Source organism: Zonotrichia albicollis, chromosome 2 (assembly GCF_047830755.1).
Source record: "Zonotrichia albicollis isolate bZonAlb1 chromosome 2, bZonAlb1.hap1, whole genome shotgun sequence".
NCBI lineage: Eukaryota > Metazoa > Chordata > Aves > Passeriformes > Passerellidae > Zonotrichia > Zonotrichia albicollis.
Window position 1 is genome coordinate 56,145,749 of NC_133820.1, and position 23,506 is coordinate 56,169,254.

At 38.8% G+C, this 23,506-nt stretch overlaps 1 protein-coding gene across 1 annotated transcript in view; it reads left to right on the forward strand.

Moving 5' to 3' along the window:
- DDX10 (DEAD-box helicase 10) overlaps nucleotides 1-23,506 on the forward strand; it is a 155,195-nt gene that overhangs the window by 37,620 nt on the left and 94,069 nt on the right. The window contains exons 12-13 of the mRNA XM_005482551.3: nucleotides 804-892; nucleotides 8,749-9,217. Coding sequence (XP_005482608.2) covers nucleotides 804-892; nucleotides 8,749-9,217 — 558 coding nt within the window. The remainder of the gene's footprint in view (nucleotides 1-803; nucleotides 893-8,748; nucleotides 9,218-23,506) is intronic.

A 23,506-nucleotide genomic window follows, 5' to 3' on the forward strand; every position in this document is an offset into this window, starting at 1 on the left:
GAAATACAAGGATCTTTTTTGATACTTGAAGTATTCCAGTATTTATGCTCCTGCTGCTAGGTAGAACTAGACTATGTAAAAGAAGCATGAGAAGAATCTTTCCTTTTGGGGAGATGCAATGCAAGATTAAGTTATTCTCCTGTGTAGTGCTTCCAGTTTTTTTGGAGAAAGTCTATGATTAATTGAGACTTCAACCTTGAATTGGTCTTAGTAGGTGTTGTATAGTGAATTTGTCTTGGTCAGCTGAGTTGCATTCATTGACTGTGTGCATGTGATGAGCTGATGGTAAATGCAAGGTAATATGAATCATCTTAGACCACAGTGAAGGGCAGCTATATTGAGTTAAATAACTTCCTGCTCATGGCTAAGATTAAGTCAGGACAGCTCAGATTGATAGCAACAAAGTCTGTTTGAAGTTCCACATAATTTAGATATCGGAATAGCATAACAACATTCAGAAAAGCTAGGAGAAAAAAAATCAAATTGAATCAGTGATGTTTCCTTCTGACTAATCTGTCATATTTTCTTTCTAGGGAAATACAACATGACATACTCTTGGGAAATTCAGTCAACTCAGCCAATGTGAATGTAATGAAATATTTGAGCACTTGAAGTTGCATCACTTCTATAATAATGACAAATATTTGTCTGATGAGTACTTTAAAATTTCTGTCTGAAATCGATGTTAGACTACCTAATAGTGAAATTCTATTTTGTGTTTAGAGCAACAATATAATGTTTGTTTCTTGTGTTGGTAATTGAATGATGTCCTTTTTTGTTGAATTCTTCCATTTTTCTTTCAGTGTTTTGTATCCTACTTGCGTTCAGTGTACTTAATGAAGAACAAGGAAGTATTTGATGTTTTCAAATTGCCTCTAGCAGAATATGCCCTGTAAGTATGGTCAACTTAAAATATGAAAGCTCTATAGTGGTATGTTTTGCAGTCTTTAAATAGCTGTTTTGATTGTGTTAAGACACAGAATTGGACTTCTAGTCTTCTAGTATATTTAGTTTCATATTCATGCTGAGCTTTTGCATGTTTTCAAGAGCATTCTAAATGGAAATTATGTGTAAAGGCAATATTTACTGTACAGAGAAATAACTTAGGGCAGAAGGTACATTTGCTATACATACTAGAAGACATAACTTCTGAAGTAAAAGGATAGAGAATAATGTTTTGGTGTTTTTTCCCTCCCCAGATTTGCCCTTCAGCCTCATAGCTAAATACCAGCCTGTAAAGTGTATTATTTAAAAAGAAATTGGAGCTATCTAAAGACTATGTATTTGGACATTTCCCTTTGGCCATCAATTACTTTTCAGAAGATTCAGTGTGTTTGGTAAAGATGAAGCATCTGCACTAGACTGAATAGCATCTATTTTGCTATGTCTATTTTTGTACACGTATGTGAATCATTCCATATTTTGTATGGGAGGGAAATTAATTTTGACAGGTTGACTGTACAGATGACAGCCCCTTAAAATTGTTTTAAGATGTGAATTTTTTGAAATCTCATGGGGACACAGGGTAGTCGTAAGGGAGCAGCAAGGTGTTCAAAGGTTCACAGTAAATTAATTTGATGTGTGTGGGATTTAATACAGAGAAGGCTAATTTGCCAGCACATGGTGTAATGAACTAAAATGTGAAAAATTACTAGACTCTGGAACACCTGGTCTTTCTGTGCTGTGCTGTCATTAACATGATTATGCTTTTTAAGATACATAAGCCTATTAGAAAAGATGCTTTTTAACTTCATGGACTGAGACATTTTGAAAAATGAGAACTAGCATAAGCTCAAAATTTTTTGCTACATACAATGCCTGACCATTCTCTTGTGTGGTTTGTCACCATCTGTATAATCTGTTGTAGGTCTTACTGTGCTATGAATGTGAGGAATAGTGGCAGAAGATTAGGGCTAAGAGGGATAACCATGCAAATTCAGCCAGTGTTAGAAACAGACTAGCAGATGGTGATAATGCTGAATTTTCAGAATCCTAGTACCTCTTTCTGGATTTCAGCATGATTTGCCATCTAGTATCTGTAGATGGAGTAGTCTACAGTTGTGTTCTTCTCAGGTCTGTGTGCCCAGATTTGGACCTTCCTCAAAATAATTCTGAGTCTCAGCTTTGGAAAGCTACTAATGTCATTCCTGTAATAAAATGCAAGAAACCAGTCAGTTGTTTGGAGAGAGTAGGAGAGGTTTAGTCAAGGCTGTGAAATATGTGGCAGTATAATCAAAAAGTCAGAAGCTAATAAATCTGGGAGATAATTTAGAGATTCTCTTCTAGTGTGCTGGCACTATTCTTCACCACTCTCCAGACTGCTAGTCTAACTAAAATACACCCTGCACTTCAGTGCACAGCCACTGATACATGGATCAGCCATCTTCATTTATATGAAAGTCCTTCAAAGTCTGGTGTGTTTGAATTTTGCATCCAGAACCAACCTTGGTTTCCATTCTGCACACAAACTTACGGCAAAACCTGAAATGAAAATCCTTTCTTCCCTTTACCTTGTGTGCATTTTCTGAAAGTACTTAAGCCTTTCCGTGGAGATTTACTGCTAGCTTGATAGATGTTACTCCACTAAAAATCCTGCAGAGAAAATAGGCTGCTTAATGCCCCTGTCAGGTTTGCATTGCAGGCTATTGCCCACATTCCCCATTGCTCTCCTGCTTTGCATGTCTGTGCACTGAGATTCTCTTAAGCTCTGTTGATTGAGTCTGCAGAAAAGCAAGTATTTTTCATTTTTATATGTTATATAAGATCATATATATATATATATATATATATATAAAATATATAAAGCAAAATATATAAAAAATGTATGCACACACATGCACACACATCTATTCTAGCCATTGGTCACCTTTAAGCTGCGGTGCATTACTATTCTCTCCAGTATTCTCTCATTATAAATTGCTATCAAGAATAATTTGCTGGAGGAAGACTTGTGTAGGTCTTATGTTAACATAGGCAGCCTTTAAGTCTGATGAAGGAGAAGCTCAATGCTTGCATTAAAAAGAGAAATTTGTCTTTTGATTGCAAAAGACAGCTTTGAAAGCATAAGAAAATGTAAACAAACAACAGGGTGAAAAGGAATAATTGCATAGTCTGGTCTCCTGGAGAGGAGGCAGTGTTTTGAAATATTTTCTTTCTCAGGCACTTTATGTTGCTAGGTGCTAACACATGCATATATCTATACATTGTTCACCAGGGGCAGATCTTATCAGGTGAGTGTGCTGGATGGACAGGTTAGTCACAGTTCTAAGGGGCTGCCAGGGAAGGTAATTTCCTTTGTGACTGTAGTTATGTCTTTCAGGAGAAATGCAGCAAATTTTCCTGTTTCTCCCTGTATTGGTACATAGAGAATAAATAAAACAAGTTGAAGCCAGATTATTGGGAAAATGTCAGATACACACTCCTTAGTATCCAGATAGTTCTTGCAAGTATTGCTTGCAGATCAGTATTAAAAAACTGAATTAAAAAACAGTAGGTAGCTGCAGGTGCTGTCAGGACTGAAATGGGTGATAGCAGAATACACGATCCATCTGTCCACATCTGTCTGTCCTTTCACTAACCAGGGAAAACACCCACTGCACTCTAATCACCACCCCTGGCCTGACCCTTACTGCATGGTCAGGGCAGAAGGTTTTATTTGTTACCTTGCTCACAGCTGTCTGTCTCATCCTCAGACAGTGCCCATAGTGGTCTTTGCATGTCTTGTCATCTCTTTGTTGGTTCTTGGCCCTACTTCTGGCTCTCCTTATACTTACTTTTCTACATGTTAATCTCCTAACTAAAAAGAAAGCTCCTGATTACTTTTCCCCTTTTGTTTCCAGTCTTCATGCACCTGTAACCAGACTCAGTATTTCTCATGCTGTTACCTGGTTAATGTCAGCCTTGCATGCTATTGCTCATACAGACCCCAGCATTCCCTCCAGTCATTTGCAGAGTTTGGGTGTTCCTCACTGAGCTCCCCCTCAGACTGTCCCTTCCTGAGCTTCTTTAACTACTTCTGTAAACTTTTGCCTACAGCTTTCTGAAGAAGCTGCAGTCTTCTCTTTCAAAGTCCAGGGTCATTATTCTCTTAGTCATCATCCTCATTTCTTCTAGGATCTTGAGCTATCTTTCCTCATTCTGCAGCCAAGCTGGCTATGGACCTTCACTCACCTTGGAAGCGAATGTGCTTGCATATGCATGAGTAGCAGTTCCAGTAGAGTGCCTGTCAGAGTTGGCTAAGCCAGCTAACTTGGAGAAGGGGTTTTTAATGCACTCTAGAAAATCTTGTTGCTTGTGCTCTGCTGTGTTGCCCTCTGAGTGGGTGTCAGGGTGGCTCAGGTACCAAGGAGCACCACCAGGATTTGGAACTGCAATGTGGAGGTTCCTTTTCCTTTGGTAAGGAAGAACTACATCTTGGTCTTCTGAATTATTAGGTTGCAACCATGACATCCTGTTTGATTTCCTTCTCTTTGGTCCTGACCCATGAGGTCTTGAATAGTTTGATCCTCCTTATTATTAATAGAGTGCCAGGCATTTGAACTCCTTGATGGAGAGGAATAAAGCTGGCTGGTAAAGTAAACAGCACAGCAAACAGAATTTCTCTGTTCATTTTGGTTGTTAATCAGACCATCTGGATAGCCTGTTAGTTCAGATTTGTGTCTTTTCAGTTGATGTGATTTCTCCTGTTTTCAAACGGTTGCTCATCCTCTCTTCTGATAATATTTTAAATGTTAAATGTGCATGTAGCATGTATTGCTAGGCAAGTAATACATATTTCTTCTCTTGAAATAGCTTCTGGGAGTATTTAACCTTTTCCAACCTATTTTAGGTCTTTGTCTGAACCTGTACCACAGTAAAAGTAATCTCCGTGCTGTGTTTTTATGTGTTCACATCATTCTGAAGTAGTTCACTAATGGAATATGTCTATATTTAGTAAATGTGCTAAGTTAATATCAGGCTAAATCAGTAACTTGTGTAAAATTGTTTTGAAGCAGTTTACAGCTGGCTCATGTTGTCAAAAGGACTAGTGATCTTCTAGGAGCAAATTAGGAGCATTTTTCAAACTTAAAATTTAAAAATTTAACTGGTCTTCCATTTGTTTTTTGCAAAGATAGATATTGCTTCGAGTGTCTAAGATTTGGTCTTTCTAAAGGGTTGAGAGATGTCAAGTTTTTCTCTTATCCCAGTAGAGGCAAAGTTAGCGTGTTAATATAAACACACTCCAAGTCTTTGTATAAGCGCAGTTCACAAGCCTTAGAAGAGGCAATATTTTATGTCCATTACACCGTTCATTTAAATTCATTAAGGAAAAGTTAATGGACACTTGATCTTCCGTATTCACTGGAAACAAAGTGATATTCTCCTTAAAGCCATACAGTGTTACTTCTTTGCAGTTTTACTCTTTTATTTCCTGAAAGTCCTTGGGAAATTGCTACTAAATTAACAAAAGTACTTGAGCATTATGTCGGTCATTTGTGTAGTTACTTCTATGCATTCCCTAATCAGTGTTAGGGAATGCTGATGTCTGGCCACCTTGGTTTCAGCTGAACCCATAGAACTGTCAGCTGTACTTTGATTTATAGCAGTGAAGCACTCCCTTGGTTTCAGTATTGTCTTTAGAAACTGATTTCAAATGTCTTTCTAGAAGAGCTTGCTCTTAAGAAGTCATTGCATTTCACACCAAAATACAAAACAGGATTGTTTGGTTTGTCAGCTGAATTGTTGCTGCCATTTAAAGGCTACCATAGTCTGAAGACTACACTGTGGTGTTAGTGTGTGTTTAGTGTTGTCTGTTAGGATTTATGAAATCTCACTAAATAACTTACCTGCTTTTTGTCTGTCTTCATCAGAAAATCCTGCACATCTCTTATTCCAGATGAGTGTGTGAAATGGTTGCACTAAAGTAAAAAAATATTTGCAACTTCAGTCATGGTAGGATTATGATCTGAGTGGCATCTAATGAATTATTGAGAACTAATAATGCCCTTTGTAGTTTATGAAAAGAAAGGCTGGTTCATACATTGAGTTGTTTCAGTATGACTGAACTATAGATTTGGTGAATAATTAAGAAATAGTTTCAAAAGAAACTGTCAAATCTTAAAATATGGGGAAGCTTTTAGCAGTAGTAGAATGTCCAGACTCTTTGTCCCAGATTTTTCTCCATTTGGAATATACTATGACAGAGGCAGTAATGGACCAAAACACTGACATTTCTTTGAGAAGTTATGTAATTAAAAGTATTGGGGGATTATTTAATACACTTTTTCTAAGCTTATCTACTATTACTGTCTTACCAAATAAATGTGACCTTTTCTCTCTCTTCTGCCTGAGGTCTGTATTCTTTTGGAAGTAATTTGAATTCTGATAGCACTAGTCTTTTTTTGGTAGGCTTGCTAAGCAGTGAAGAAAAAATTGCCAAGACTAACTGACAATTAATTTTATTCAATTATTAAAGTAAGACATCAGTGCAGTACAGCAGTCTGGCAAGTGAAATTTCATACTTGAAGGAAAAAATGATTTGTGATGTGAAGTGTTGTCCACATTGTGGGCTGCTCTTTCTGTTTTGTAACTTTTGCTGAACAGAGAATAGTTTTTCACCTTGTCAGACTTTTCTATGCATGTGTATTCCTGATCTTTGATGCTAGCTCTGGAGGTGTAGAAGAAAAGCTCTGATAAAATCAGAGTTTTCAACCCTATGTACCTTGTGCCTGTGTGCTTGAGAAAGAGAAGTGAGGACTGATTGTGTAGTTGCCATACAGTATTGCTGCTTGCATTGCTATGTCAACACTTGACAGCAATACTTTATGTAGAATAATGTGAAATCTGGAAAAGCAAAAAAGCATTTGTCTTCTAAATGATTTGATTTTTGCAACTTCGATCTCCTTGCTGAAGAGATTGAATGCAGCAATCTCTTGAAGTGTGTTTTACTGTGCCTGGTGTTAAGGCCCAATTCCAGGTTTGAATGGCTTCCAGCTGCTGCAGTGAAGCATTACATCTGCTGTTTGGTTATTTCCATTACAGTTAGTCAATAGGCCAAACTTTAACACATAATTTCATTGCAAAGGTAATTAGTGTTTGCTGTCAAACAGTAAAACAAGTTTAAGATCTCTAGTTGCTCCAATTTCAGTTCCCAACGGTGTTGAGTTACCCTCTGCACTGTCAGTAAATGTGCAAAATATGTTGGATAAAAACTTCCTTTGATATTTTAAAATAAAATTCTATTTGCTTTGTTATTGCTGTTAATTGCATGTAGAACAGTACTGAATTACAGAAACATTAAACCAAAATTTTAACATTAAAAATAAACTTTATTTGTTGGAATATTTGTTCTTTATCCTAACATTGTGGGTTGCTGTTTGGGTTTGTGTCTATTTTTAATTTGTGGCTGGTACCAAAAGTGCCCTGTTTAAGGACATGTGTGATTACAATTGGGTTTTTTTGTTTGTTTAAGCAGGGCACTCCTTTTGATTAGCCTTTCCCATTGGCTACCATTAAAAGTTCAAGGCTCTCCAGAGCCTGCAGTGCACTCTTGCTGCTCTGCAGTACCTTTTGGGTGCTTAATCAACTGTTTATTATGACATTTCTGCTGGATAGAATGGATTAGATATTTCTCCTGTGCTATAACTTGGGTTCCTTTCAGAGGCTGTGTAGTGGAAAGAAGAAATTGTGCTATCTACTTGAAGAGCATTGAGAGGAAAGCTGGTGTATAGCTGTGCATGTTTTGAGTTGAAAGAGGCTGGTCTTTTACAGGTGTGGGTGCCTGTAGTCACTGTATTTGGTAAAATCCTTTGTTCCTTTGTTAAGTGTATGTACAAGTGCCAGGTGCTACTTTCAGTTCTGTATCATGGGTTCTCTGCGTGTTCCTTGCACCAGTACCAGTGTCCCCTCACATTTTTTATTCACCCAATGAGATGGCTCATGAACTCTGAAAGCAGAGTTGCTTTTTTTTTTTTTTTTTTTTTAATTTGGAATTGACAGGGTCATGTGTAATGACAGTGGACAGTTACAAAGTTTACTGAAGTCAGATGGGCTGTTGGAGTCGAGGTATCCGTTCCCATGCAGTGCTCTTCACTATTTTTGCTAGACAGGATTTTTGCCTCTTTGTGTAATGCTTATTAGTGTAACTTTAAATTGTCATGCATAACTGGGTAAAATAATAGCTTTGGTGGCACTGTTAGTTATGTATGCCATGCAGGTAAAGCCTTGCTGTAGAGAGGTGGAAGCAGATGAAATTGTATTTAAGGGAGAAATGTCTCTCCCCAGCTTTTTCTGCAGTTAGTCATTCATCCATACCATGTTTGTTCTGCTGCTCTCAGTCACTGTGAGGTCAGGGGGATAATGTTCTGGGTGTACTTCTAGTAGTGAATGACACTTGACAGATCAGTGTAATCTCAGTCCTTGACATGTAATCCATGTATTTTCAATACCAAATTACATTGGTGTTCCTTCCATCATGTTTTACTGTGAATCATAGATAGTTAATTGGCTCTTATCTGCAACTTACCAGCTTCTTTGTTTGCTTTCCTTCCTGGGAGGCTTGTAATTGTTATTGAGAGGTCTCAGTTATTTCATCTTGCCTCCTCTTCCAGTGTTCACTTGTATTTTAGACTTTTCTAAATGTGTTGATCAAATGTATCAATATGAATCATAATTGAAATTTAATCACTTGAGCCATCAATGAGAGCTTCTAATTTAGTCAAATTTTGTGTATCTGCCTTTTAAATTGATTTGGTTCATTCCATGTTTTAGGTCACTTGGTCTTGCAATGGCACCTCGTGTGAGATTCCTTCAAAGAGTTCAGAAGCAGCTGTGTGCAAACGAGGCAGCCGATGGGACAGACCCATTGGAGGAGACAGTGCAAAATGAGAATGCCCTCACCTTGCTAAATGAGGAAACAGTGGACAAATGTGGAACTAATTTCAGTGGAAAAACATCAGTTAACAAAACAAAGAAGAAGCAGAGAAGAAAAGAAGCTGAGGAATGTTCTGTTTCCAGTGGAAGTACTGAGGAGAGTGGTGAGTCTGAGGATGAATCGAAAGAAGTGTCTGAGGAGGAGGAAAAAGAAGACGTTGTACCTAATAGGGGACCAAACTCAGAGTCCATGCAGTTCTTTGAAGATGATGACGATGATGACGAGGACGATACTGAAGGTCTTGATTTGCTGACAGTGAAACAACGGGATGTTTTTGGTGTGGAAGCTAAAGAGACTCCAGCACCGGTAAGTGTGCTTTACAGTAAGGCTTGTGAATCTTAATCATTTTTTATTGGACTTGCTCCAAGGAAGGAGGAGAGGAAAAGAGGAAATTCTGCTCTTAGCAGAATACTCGTTTGAAGTCAGATGTGGTGTGCATATGTATCAGAGGTCATAAATACTCCCAGAGGATCAGTGGTGTGACTGAGCTGTTATCATTTTATGCTGTTAGCACAGTTTTACCTGCATAACAAATAGCCTTGTACTCACTTAAATTTATGAATAATGTGACTCGAAAACCTGGGAAATTGTGACAGTTGTAATTCTTATCCTTTCCTAATTTGCTTGTACCTCTCTAAATAGCTGCCACTTTGAGTCATAATTTTGATGCTGAACCACAGTTTATAGCACTGGGAACTAAATTGCAAAACACAATGAGCCACTTCCCAACAGAAATCATAGCAGAATGATCTTTAAAAGAATGTAACCTTCAAACAATGACTTTTACTTTCAACAGGACCATTCCTATTAGAATTGAGCCAGTATCAAAGAGAGAGGGGAAGAGCACATGTTTCTTGTGAGGCATGGCTATAAAGGTTTATGGAAAGTATTCATGTAAATCTTTCATTTCCTTGGTGCATAGCTTTATAATTTCGATTTCCTTTGTCCTTGGTATTCTGAGAAATATTTCTTTCTTTTAGTCTTTAAATACAGTGTTACAGGAAGGGGAGTTTTGGGGGGTTTTTAAAATTTTTTTTGTAATTTCTGTAGAGCAGATTTGGTATGTGCATATTGGAATTTCTTTTTTTTTTTTTGGTGTATCCTTTGCTAGCAACTGTATTTCTGTAGTAAAAAGATACAAGCAAAATAACCATCTGGTTTGGCATGGTTTTCTTCTGCACTTAGATGCATTCAAGGGTAACCTCCTGTTAAGCAAAGTGTTTATTTTTCCAGCTGGTATTTTGAATCTTTCTTTTTCTGGACTATTACTTAACACAGGGCACTTACTATGACCTTGAAGCTAATCATCCTACCAGCTGCATTAATAAGTAGCATCTTTCCTTTGGTATGTAGTGAAATATGAACTAGTTTTATCAGCTGTCATTGTCACAGATGAGCAGTTGCACAGTGATCTGACTGCTGCCTGCACTCTCCTCTCCACTGTGAGGAGGCTGGCCCAGGTTGCAATCTCATCTGAGAACTCTGGAAACAGAGTTAACTTTCTGTTCCTGGTATTCTCAGCCTGAGTGGTTCTGCCCAGGCACGGCCACTGCCTGGCAGTAGCTTATATTTATTAATCAGCTTCAGTTTTGTGTAGAAAAGAACTTTGTGTTTTAAAAGCAAAGAGGAGTAAAACATCCGTGCCTTATTTAAAGAATGATCATCTCACGGCTTTCTTATTGCTTCTACAATTTTGCATGTTGAAATACACAAGCAATTTCATGCTGTTTTTAATATGTTGCAAGGTTTTGTTGAGGAAATGGTAAAAGGTGAAAGTTTGAGGTAAAAGAATGAACAGAAGAAATGTTATGAAAAGTGTAAGTGATTTAGAAAGTAATTTGTAACCACACTGGCTAACCTTTTAAGAGTTTTCCAGCATTAAACATTTATATGTTAGTTTATGTTCAGGTAACTCAGACATTATTTTCTGTGATAAGTGTGGAATAATTTCTGTAAGGGTTAGTAGTTCATGATTGGTGTGCAAGTGCAGAAGAATTTGTACCACCTAACACCTCTGGTACATGGGGGCATAATAAGAAAATACTAAGTTTCTCTTCTAAGCAGCTGAGAATAAAAAAACAAACTGAAAGTTTCAAGATATGTGTCATTCAAAACTTAAATTATATTTAAATAAACTCCTGCAGAAATGCCTATAGTAGTGAAATACGTGGCTTTTAGAAAGTCAAAATGCAGAGCATACTCTGCTTAACTTGATCAAGGCGTGCAGTAGTGTGGGGTTTATTACCATATGATACTGTGAAAATTATTGATAAATTGTGGAATGCTTTAAATGTAAGGATTCTATTTTTAGTAAGAAAAAGAGAATAAAGGTTTCTGTCACTAACCATATTAACTTTTAAGGTTTTGTTATAGAAATGCAAAATAGTAGAAATGACATTAAATTCTTGGGCATTGTGCATTTTTTATTTGACATAACTCAGCACCTCATTTTCTCAATGTTAAGATGAAATTGATAATGTGCAACAGCTTTTATTTTTTTTCCATTTTCCATTTCTTTATTTCTTGGATAGAAGTTCTGAAGGGGTTATTATTGCATTAAGACAGATCAGTTTATATTTAAAGCATTAGCATTCTGGGGTGTGAGATGCACTCAGCAGTGTGAATGCAGTTTTCCTGGTGCTGTGTGTTGCAGTGTCCTTCTAGGAAGGACTCAGGAACCAGTTTGCTGCATTAATTAGTACTAGGAAAGGCTGCAGAGTGTCTAGGACTATGAACATAGAGTGTATACTCAGCTGCATTAGTTAGGAGGATTTTTTGGAAAATCTGTTCTGTGTGCTAAATAAGATAGGAGTCCTTTGCAAACCCTGGCATGTGGTTATCTAATTTGGAGTTTGTGAATATGCCCACAAAGACTGAATTCAGTTTGCATTTATGCTTTTAATGTCTATAATTGATTGTGCAATTTCACTATTCCTGCTTTGGGCTTCTCATCCTAAAAGCAGTTCCAAAGCAGTCCTGCTGTGATTATTGAGCACCAGGACATTTTTTGCAAATGGAAACATTAGGTTCAGTTTCAGTTTTTGAATTGCTGTTGTTAGAGACACCATTGCTTCCTCATCCCTGTCTCTACCCTAGTCCCTCCAATGGCAGAAGGAGCAAGGGGAAGTGTTAGGCTGGCTCTGATGTAGAGCCCTGACCTTTGTTTGCGAGTGGGGTTGGCTCATCCATCTCTGTACCAAGGGAAAGGAACTGGTCAAAAAGAGCAGGGGTTATTTAAACTGATGGCGGATTTGAAGGGGATTTATGGGATTTTCGTAGAACAGGTTTTTTTTTGATGAATGTACACGATACCCAGCCTAACTGTAGAAGAGGTTATGTTGTGAAGTGTGACACATCCAGTGTTAATCCTTCTAACAGTGTGACTTGTGGCTCAATTTCACTCTTTCCCTTTCTTGGTGTGTGTCCCTTAGCTGCATGTGTACTTTGTCTCTGTCATTCTGTGATAACACATATAAAAGAAAAATCTGTTTTCTGCATTGCTGTATAAAAGGAGAAACCTTGGATAAGTTGAAAGACCTTGGCAGATATTGCAATTTTGTTGTGAGCTTCCCAGCTCATTTTTTAAAGAGATAGTCACTGGCTGCTCTATTTATGAATTTTACTTTGATATGTCAAGATTTTTAGCTGGTGGTCTAACTCATGGTACTTATTTAGACAAGTACAGTGTTCTTATGCATAAAAAGAAGGTCAGCTATATGCATAGAGCCATTAGCAGATAGGCAGTATTTAGCTGTTGTGTTAACATTATGGAAATTATTTTTTTAAAGCGCATTTAACAGTATTAGTAGTATTGATGTTGCAAAGACCATAAGTACTCCCTGGTTACAAACTTTGTTTCTAATGCTAATTTTATGAAATTGCTTTTTACATTTGGCAATTCAAAGGCTCTACTTGTTCAACTTCTATCGTTATTTATTTTGAGAACTAAGATTAAACCTATAATATCTTTATTGGTTTTGTTTATACTTTAATTTTAGTCAACTTGTCAAGCATATTACATACTGTCAGACTTCTCTTCTGCTCTTGAATTTTCTGTTTTAGTGAGGAAACATTACTGAATTCTTAGAATTGCTCTGGCTTCCTCCCTGCTTCCCCATCCCTTGTTTTATGGACTCTTAAAACTTCTCAGGTGTATTCAACAATTGCTGCTTAGAACACTGTAACCAGCAAAAGCATACAGGGGGCTGTCTTGAATAGTACTTGCAGTTTCCTTGGAGTTAGTCTGGCTCTTGAAGAGCATGCTGTTTGAATGTTGTGGCTATGGAACATGGAAATTATTTTATGTGCTGTGATTCTGTCTAAGCTATCTGGCTTGCCTTGCAATCCATTATTATTACATTCAGTGAAATTTTCTTAACCTCTCAAACACATGAAGCAGACACTATAAACTGGCATATCATGACCTGGATATTTACATATTGATAACAGCAGGAAAGAATGAGACAAAGGTAAATCTCCCTAACTACAATGATGGGTGAGTCTGTACCAAGAAACAGAGAGTGGTAGGTCCTTGTAAGGTGGACTTTGCATACAACATAGATCAGGGAAACATCATGTAATATGCACCAAAATGAGAACATAGTCGCCTGGAATTTTCTTCTGTGATGTTGAGAAGGAAGCCTGTTACACTCCACAGAAATTGAAATTAATTTTCAGAGATGTGATTTGTCTAGATTGCTTCTCTTACACTGTCTTTTCTCTCTAATGGGATTTCTTTCCTCCTGTTACCTGTTAAGAGAGAGCTTTTGACCACTCTTATATTTATATACTGCTTTTTTTTGACATGAAACATCTCATTCTTCTCACCACCCTTACTAGCTATCATTTTTATGCTTTCATATTAATATATTTTAAGCAGTTGACTTTGTCTCCTTGAAGCTTTTCAGGGGACAGCAAGGTAAAGAATACCCAAAGGATGGAAGAAGCAAGGAAACAAGCTGGCTGGCTCTGGCAGTGGCATTTCCCTTAGGGGTAGCCTGCTTTGCTCCTGCTGTAGCGGTGTCTTGTGTCCAAGAGAAGAAAGCTGCTCCGGGCAGCCTGCTGGCTCTGAAGAGAGCATAATTCCTTGGAGACATGTTGCAAAGCGAGCAGTCTGGCAGAGAAAATAGAGAAGTTACTTATTTGTAAGTTAAATAGAAGTCAATAGTGTGATGCATTACATACCATAAAGTCTCCTTCCTGAAGAATGTAAGTGCTTTAGGTTCTCAGCCCAGTAACAGACTGCTAATATATTTCTAGTTGAATTACAGCAAGTAATAATTTATATGAAGAACAAAATATTTGCATACAAGTGAACTAGGCCTACATTTAGATATTAGCCAGAATGCTTTGAGATTCCAGTATTAGAAAAAGTTATCACCCATGAATGGAGATGGACTCAAGCCTCTTTATGCAGAGCAGTCATCGCAGAACACATTCTGTGAACTGCATAGAAAATTTTAAAGAAATCACATTTTCTTTTAAAGCAATTTCAGTAACTTCAATAGGACTAAGACTTTTTTCTTAAGTATGTTTATGATATCCAGTTTTACGTTCTATGTAGTTTTTAAAAGTCCTGTTAGTCAGGACTCCTATGAGCTACAAAAAGGACAGAGCAAAGCCATTTGCCACTTACTTGTCTTCTTGGACAACTTCTACTTTTTGGATTTGCAGAATAATTCATTCTCCTGGCACTAATATTTTTGTGTAGAACACTCGTGACTTGCTTGCTAGATTAAACTGTGCAGCAGAGGCTTTTCAGGCAGTGCCTTGTAAACACCCATTACCTACATGAGCTCCAGCTCTGTAGATCAGTCATTGGTTTAGACTTCTTTCATTGCTCTCTCAGGTTAGCTGCTTTAGCACTCTTCTGTTGGCTCCACATGCATCTTCAAATTTCCCTCTAAAGATTTCTATTTCAATTGCGTTTTTACCAGCTTACTAAGAACTTCTGTAGTTTATAAAAAAATCCCTGTGAGTTTTTAGATTTCTCATACCTATAAGACAGCGCTCCAGGTGCTAATTTGTTCTAATCCCTGTGATGTTTAGGTTAATTTAAAAAATCTACAATTAGAAGTCTTGGAATTACTGGTAAATGGTGTATTTGAAATAAATGGATGCTGTATAAACCTTAAAGGATATATGTTCAAGACTGTCATCCTAAATACTTGAATCATGTTGAAAACCTGGATAAGAATATGGGGCTTTTATGAATATTTATAAATTGTATTTGATATATCTACCCCTGTCACAGATACTAGCTTCCTGTATCATAGGTTATGGAGTACATAATTCTGATGTGCTGGGCTTTGTTTCTGTGAAGAATTTACTGTGTTGGGGTGCTTTTGAACCACTGTGAATAATGGTACTTCTGATGCCCACAATCTGTCCTCTTGGCATTTGCTACTCTTGTAAGTAGGAATCAGGACTAGAAAGATGGTAGATGAGTAGGAAACCTGCTTTGAACATTTATTAAAGATATTTGGAAGGAGCCTGATTTGAGCCGGGAAAGACTTTCCCAGGTCTGGTGGGACTTGTTCACAAGTCAGTGGCTTTTCCAGCTGGCTGAAATGTACTGCTTGCATCTAGAGCAAGGGATGTTGACAAGTTAGTAGCCACTGTAGCACAGTTCTGAACCAGGCAGTGCCACCTCTGTGTTTCAGCTACTGAAACTGTGAATTAAACCCCTTAATTTCATGTGCCACCTGAAGCAGCCTCACAAGCTGCCTTGCCTCTGTGGGACCTGCTGAAGTACCACATCATTTACTGCCCTAAGGAGAGGAAGGAGGCTGTTTGGCAGCGTGTTTCTGTGGCTGACTTCACACAAGTGCTTTGAAATTTGTGTGTGACAATCTGATTTTTGAACCTGGATGGAAGGTATACTAAGCAAGTTCCCAGATGGTACAAAACTGGAAGGAGCTGCTGACTCCCTCCAAGGCAGAGAGGCCATGTAGAGAGCCCTCAACAAATGAGAGGGCTGGGCAATAATGTTCCACAAGGGAAAGCTCTGGATTCTGCACCTGGATGGGGCAGCCCTGGATGTACGGGCAGACTGGGGAATGAGAAGCTGCAGAGCAGTGCCACACAAAGGGACCTGGGGGTCCTGGTCTGTGCCAAGCTGGACATGAGCCAGCAGTGCCCTGGCAGCCAGGAGGGCCAGCCCTGTCCTGGGGGCATCAGGCACAGCATGGCCAGCTGGGCAAGGGAGGGGATTGTCCTGCTCTGCTCTGCTCTGCTCTGCTCTGGGGCAGCCTCACCTCCAGTGCTGGGGGCAGTTCTGGGTGCCACAACATAAAAACGGTATTGAACTATGGGAGAGTGTCCAAAGGAGGGCAACAAAGGTGAAGGGCCTTGCGGAGAAGTCATATGGGGAGCAGTTGAAATCACTTGGTGTGTTCAGCCCGTGGAGGCTGAGAGGAGACCCCATTGCATCTGCAGCTTCCTTGTGAGGGAAAGAGGAGGGACAGGCACTGATCAGTGAGCAGTGAATGGCCTGAATCTGTCTTGAGGGAGGTTTAATTTGGTTACTGGGGAAAGGTTTGTCACCCAGAGGGTGATTGGGCACTGGAACAGGCTCCCCACAGAGTGGTCACAGCACCAGCCTGGCAGAGTTCCAGAAGCGTTTGGACAGTACTCTCAGCTGCATGGTGTGACTGTTGGGTATGGCCCTGTGCAGGGCCGGGAGTTGGATTGTGATCTTTGAGGGTGTCCCTTCCAACTCAGAAATTTATGTTATTCTGTAATCTTTTCAGGTTATTGATGTTTCATGCAGTGCAGAGTGCTCTGAGCAGGCTGGGCTATTATTTGCGTGCTCAGGTTTCAGCATCTGGTGCAAATTCAGGCTGAAATGAGGTGTGTGCTTTATCTCTCAGTTGAATAGACCTGAAATGAATGAGAGAGTTGCATGGTCTTTTATATCAAGAAATATTAGAGTATGACTTGTATGACTTGAAATATTTCACTAAAATCTTACTAATTACTAATTTAATACTTCTAGTAGGTTACTCAAGCCTGCACTAATATCTTCAGTTTTATTTGTTCTTTATCACTGATCTGTAGCCTTGTTTAATATATTGCAGCAGTTTCATAGATAAGGGTGAATGAGCAAAATACTCTGCATTAAATCTGCCTAGTTTTGGCCAGTATTCTCTAAATATGTAGGATTTGTAAACTATTAAAATGTCACAGTTTCCTTTAAAATCATTAGTCCCTGAATGGTTGTTGAGCAATGCCATTGGAAATGTTTATAACTATGACATTATTTTGGGTAAGTTTTCTGGAAGTTGAATGCTAAAATTATTAAATACTACTAAAAATTATACAACACTAATTTTTAAAGGAATGATGCTTCCTGAAATTGTAATAATGCAGACCAGCTATCCAGTATGTATCTGGAGTCTTCTAACTATATTAGTCAGCAAAGTTAGAATTTTGAGAATTATTCTTTATTGTAAAGTGGCTTCTCTGATACAGACATCTGCTACTGTGAGCATTGCTTAACAAACTACCCATGCACATTTTAAACAATACTTTGAGGCACATTTCTGAATTTGTGTCTGAGCTGTGTAGTTTTCAGATGGAATCGTTTGATAATTTGAAAATAAAATTTGTGGGTGATGATTCATCAGCTGTTAACCAAAGTGAGTCCTGGGGTAATTCATTACACTATCACATTTTGCAGATTGTAATTTAGTGGCTATTTTAAAAAGGAAGAATGTGTATGCTCTTTTGGAATAGCACCTGCTGACTGACTGAGCAGGAGCCAGGAATTGTGCTTAGTTGCATGGAGCAGATGTTCCATGTTTCCATGAGGCTGTGGTTTGTCCCAGCTGTGAGGAGTTCTACTGTTGGCATCCCAATTGGGATGGAGTCTCCCACTTTTTACAGCCTGGTCTCTCTGCTCTCCATCTTGGATAAAGCAGTACCTGCATCCTCTGGGGATAAAATTCTCTCAAAGGAGCATTACTTTGAATGAGTGAAAGGAAATTAAACCAATTAAGACTGCACCCTCTAGCTTTATTTCAGTAAAAAACAAATTAGGTATAAATCTCTTTGGGCTAGCCTGGTGGGGAAGTCTTAGAGGTCTTCTCATTCTTCATTACCACATTGTTCCTGTGGTACTTTTCCATGTATTTCAGTGCAGGGTGGTTTCTCTCCTTTGCCTGAGCTGCATGTGTGCTTGTTGCTCTTGCTAGAAATCTTCATCTAGCTGATGCTCAGTGTTTCAAGATAAACTGCTTTGCCTGCTCCTTGTGGCCCATATGTTCTGTATGGACTTCAGTGAAGTAACGGGGTTGTGCTTGCAAAGAGAGATGGCTGGCAAACATGCCTCAAGAAAATGAGGTGCATTAGTAAATCCCTCAAAAAAGCATGGATGGGTGACCTTGAGTGGGAAAACAAAATGACACATGAAGCTTTTTGAGGAGCTAAATGGCAGTATGATTTCCCTCAGATTTGTCCCCTGTGACCAAGACTGCTAAGCATTTTTTAAAACTGTCTTTCATGGTATTTTTCTGTGGTAATATTGTCTATGCTTCTTGCAGAGAGGCTGTGCATGTGGGCCACTGGAGAAAAAAGCCAATGTCAAGCTATGAAACCACTAATATTGTGTTTTTTGAAATTGGTTTTACCTGCTAGCAAAGTAGAAGAGGAATGTGTTTGAGGTACTTGTGCAATGCAGATCTTGCTGTGAGTTCTCAGGGAGGGGAACACAAGACTATACCCATTTAATAGAGTAGCTAATAATGACACCATTCATTTTAAACTGGAGTTGCTGAAGGTGCCTTTCTTGTTTCCATAATGTCCACATTGAACAGAATTAATATTAATTGATGTTTTATTTTTGTTGACTCTTACCTGAGTAAGAGTGGGAGAATTAGGAAACACCAGCTGTGTGGTAGCAGCTTTGCCACAGAGACCACATCTTGCCGAGCATAAAATGACAGTATGTGTTTCTTTCTCCACAGGTCTGTATGCATATACATGTAATGCATATACCTCTTACTTCTGGGAGAGATATTGTTTTTGCAGTCACTATTCCTCTGCTGTAAATACATACAGTTCTAGTCTGAGTTTTGGTGTCTGTACTTGTGGGTGATATTCTTGGATTTGGATACTTCAGATTGCACTGGTGAGGGCACAAATCCCAAAATCCCAGCGTTATTCCCAGGTGGTTTTTGTGGATTTTTTTTGGTTGTTTGTTTGTTTTTTAATGGAAGGGAAGAGAAGAACAAGCTGATAATACTAAAATGTGTATTGACAGCTGCATCTGAGGCTTGTTTGCATTGAGATGCACTGAATACCAAGATGTACTTCAGCCATAGCTATCTACATGCTTGTAAAGCAATAAACATATGTTCTGCTGGATTCTGTTATATTCCAACCACAGGAACTCACTATGGGCTTGCAGAAATGGGTAGTTCATCATTGTGCATTTTGAGAATAGCCTGCTGACCTAGAATCACATCATTTCTGCTAAAGAACTCGGTGTGAACTGTTGCTGTCATTTTCTGTGATGTCTGCTTCGTGTGAAATTGAGCATGGGAAGAAAGCAACTTCCAAGGAGTTTCATGAAAGTTTACATGTCCTGGCTCACAGATAAGTACTGTATTTGCAAGACAGGTCTTCACTGTGTTTTGTCATGTCCTGTTTCTTGAGGTTTCCACTTCAGGTTCAAATTGGAGACACACTTGACACATAGATGGGAAGCATAATTGCAAACTAAAGTTAAAATTTTGTGTGTGTTTTGATCAGTGGATTGACAAGAAATACTCATCTCCAGCTTTGGAACACATTCTGAGTGGGAGTTTCTAGCACATGTAGGTTTTACATCAGTTTAAAAACAGTGTTTGAAGATAGAGGCACATTGTGAGGGAAAGCTTTGTAAGTATCTGTCACAGAAGCTATTGGGTCCAATGTCAAGAGGGGATTGAAGGGAGAAAGGAGAATTAAGTGAGAAACCTGAGCTGAAAGGCATTAGTTGTGTATGGGTGTGACAAAGCCATGAAGCATCTTTAGAACCTGACCCCTGGGGAGCCCACAGGATACTGTTTGCAGGTTTATGTCTCTCTTAACTTCATGTTTCATAAAAACTTATACCACCTCTTTTGCAGTCATATTTGCATATATGTTCGTGTGTTGCTCACTACCACAGTTTTGAATATTGACTGCTCTACTGATATGTGGTTTATTTTTTTACAGCTTTTTAGTGCGGCAGTAGTTGCATTTTATAGATGTAAAGGGAAGTGGTCATCTGGTCTGACTTCCCTGGATATTATAACTATGTTGTGTTACTCAATCACTCCTGTATTGAATGCAAAACTTGGATTTTGCATGTGTACCTTTCAAAAGGCATCCTTTTTAGTTCTAAAGAGATGAAGAGATGTAAAATCTGCCACAACTAGTTACTTTTCTCAGGGGTTTAACTCATATGTTCATGTTGTACTGAGGAGGTGGGTATGGGATTGAAGAAAAAAAACAACAGGGGACATAATAAAAGGACAGCAGTGGAGAATAAAGATATTCTAGCAAATACTCCTTTGGCCTTACAAGAGAGACTTTATTTTAGCACAGAGAAGAATGTGAGAAGAAAATGTGATAATGTTATGGAGGAGGTGAATGACATGATATAAATTGAAAATGCAGTGTGCAAATGCAAATTAAGGCAGCTTTTAGTTTATGGACAATTTGTTGCTGAATGTTAGCAAAAGTAATTTGGATGGCCTCCCATAGTTCCTTAGGTGTGGAAAGGGCAGTGTGGGAGTTGAAGATCTGTGTTTTGACTGAGTGAACTTGAGTCAAATTTCTGCTCCTTGCTGGTTCAAGTATTATAATTATCTTAACAAGGAAAGCCTTAAAAGAAAGAGAAGAATTTCATGTATCACATCTGCAGGTGATTTTTCTCTCTTTGGTTGTAAGATCAGCATGTACTGTAAGCCAAGGAAATGTTATGTTTTCACTAACCAGTTTTGTTCTTGTGGCTCTACTTTCACAATCCCTTTTTAACACGGGAAATTTAAAACATAAATTACTTTGACTTCTCTACATTTTCAAGAAGTATTTTACTCTTTTTAGTGCAGATTAATTTTTCAGTGGGTCATTGAAGATAATCAATCTTGAAATTTCTCTGTTACTGCTAATCTTCTTTTTCTCTTGGAAAAATAACATTCATTTTTTATTTTTCCTGTGAACACTTTTAAAGGACTTACAACCAACAATGCTCTTTTAAAACATTTAATGATGTATGTAGAATAGCTGCTAGTGATTAAAACCAAGACGGTTACAATGGAATATTAATATTTACTGGGTAAATCCAAAAGAGACTAACTGGTAAATAGTGGTAAGAGAAACATTAAATTCTTTTAGTGAAAAGACATCAGAGAATTGGAATGTAGTTTTAGCCTGAGTCTTTTATCAAGCAGGAGCATCTCATTGAAATGTAAATGCTGGCATGTTGTTTTCATTTTTTTCTTTTCTTAGTGAAATAATAGTTAAAAGGTATTTCAAATTATTCTGTTGTCACATGCTTAACTTAGTGCAGCATGAGTGCTGTGGTCTCTGAAATGGATAGGGCTGTGGTCATGGTATCCACACTGGGCTGCTGTTGGGATGGGAGGGAATGGATGTAGTTGAAAACTGATTGCATTTGTCCTGCTCCCGTGGGTCTTCAGCTTGATGAATTCCTTGTCTGTGGGTGGGTTCAGGCATCTCTGATCTCCTTTGCCTCGCATTATATTCTCTAGTGTTGGAACTTCTGGACTGTCATATCTAGAGCCAGGCAGTTCCTCAGATATTTTCTTGAAGAAAGGATGGGAAGTACATTGGAAGAGATTTTATTTTACGTTATGACTTTCTGCCTGTCTAGAGCTCAGGAGGGGATCTAGAAAAGGGCATATTTGCTGCTGGTGTGAGAGGCTGGCTCCAAGCTGATGCAGTGGTGGTGGGAGAGGAGGGAGCTGGGCTGCAGGGCTGTGCTGGCTGGCTGCAGGCTCCTGCTGCAGTGAGAGGCTCAGTGGGCAGCGCTGGGGCTTTGCCAGGGGCTCAGGCTCTAAGGGCTGGAACTGGAGCTTGCCCTCTGGCACTGAAGGGGTCGAGCTACCCTGACAGGAGACATCTCTGCTTCCCCATGTCTCATCTCTGTCTGCTGCTTTAGCTTTTTGCAGGAGCAAAGTGCTGCAGCATTCCTTCTCTCCTGAAGGGGTGACTTTGTTACCTAATTCCGGATGGATTGTATGGTAACTCTGAAGGCACACACTCAGTGAGATAAAGGGGCAATAATGGCAAGGAGTTAAGCATTTAAAGTGGAGGAATAGTGCTTGTACTGCTGCCTCCTCTCTCTCAAGTCTGAAGGTAATATGGAAGTAGGTGAAATTAAAAAAAAATTAGCAAATCCAGTTTTTCTGCACATATAACTGTGTCTAAAGATTTTACAGCTAAAGAATCATTAGCTCTTGTTTTCAGTTAATCATCCGAGCAATGCAGTGCTTCTAAAAGACATATTCCCAACTAAATTTGTTCACATTTTTTCAGCAGGAAGGCTCAAATCTACATTAAAGTATTATTAGCAAGATTAAATATAAATTCATGTGGATGTTCAGTAGACATTTGGGAGGTTAATGCTCATATTAACCATTCTAACTTTTAAAACTGAGTTATTGATTTTATGGTTTAACCCCATCTGGCAATTAAACACCTCATAGCCGTTTGCCCACTCCACTTCAGTGGAATAGAGGAGAGAATCAGAAGAGTTAAAGTGAAAAAAACTCCTGTGTTTAGATAGAAGATAGTTTAACGGATAAAGCAAAAGCTGTGCTTGCAAGTAAAGCAAACCAAGGAATTAATTTACCACCCCCCCTGGGCAGGCAGGTGTTCAGCCATCTCCAGGAGAGCAGGGCTCCATAATGCACGCCAGTGACTTAGGAAGACAAAGGCCATCGCTGCAAATGTTCCCTCTTCCTTCTTGGTCCTTCAGCTTTATATACTGAACATGATGCTGTCTGGTTTGGAATATGTCTTTGGTCACTTGGGGTCAGCTGTCCTGGCTGTTTCCCCTCCCTCCCCACTCACTGGTGGGGTGGGGTGAGAGGCAGGAAAGGCCTTACTTACCTCTCTGCAGACTGTGCTCAGCAGTAACTGAAACATCCCTGTGTTGCCAACACTGTTTCCAGTACAAATCCAGAAAATAACCCCTACTACCTACTGTGGAAAAAAATAATTCTCCTCCAGTCAAAAGCAGCACACTAGGCTAAAAATGTTGCCACAAAATCAGTGAAATAGTGAGTATTTAATTTCTGAAAGCCACAAATACTAAATCTGTTTCAGGAGTGAACCCAACTTCATATTCTTAATTCTCTTACCCTTTTCATCAATTTCCTTAGAATTCCATCCTCTTTGACATGTGGTGGGCAGGCATTTGTGATTCACACAAAAGTGCCATATGTTGCTGAAAGCTGTATATACATTTGGAAAGAGGTGCGAAGCTCTCAGATCTCAGTACTGCCTTTAGAGATGTCACTGGCCAGGGTTTACCTTGAGAATGTTTAATGAGGTGGCTCAGCATAGGAACAAACCAGTTATTAAGGTAGGGGTGACTTGTTC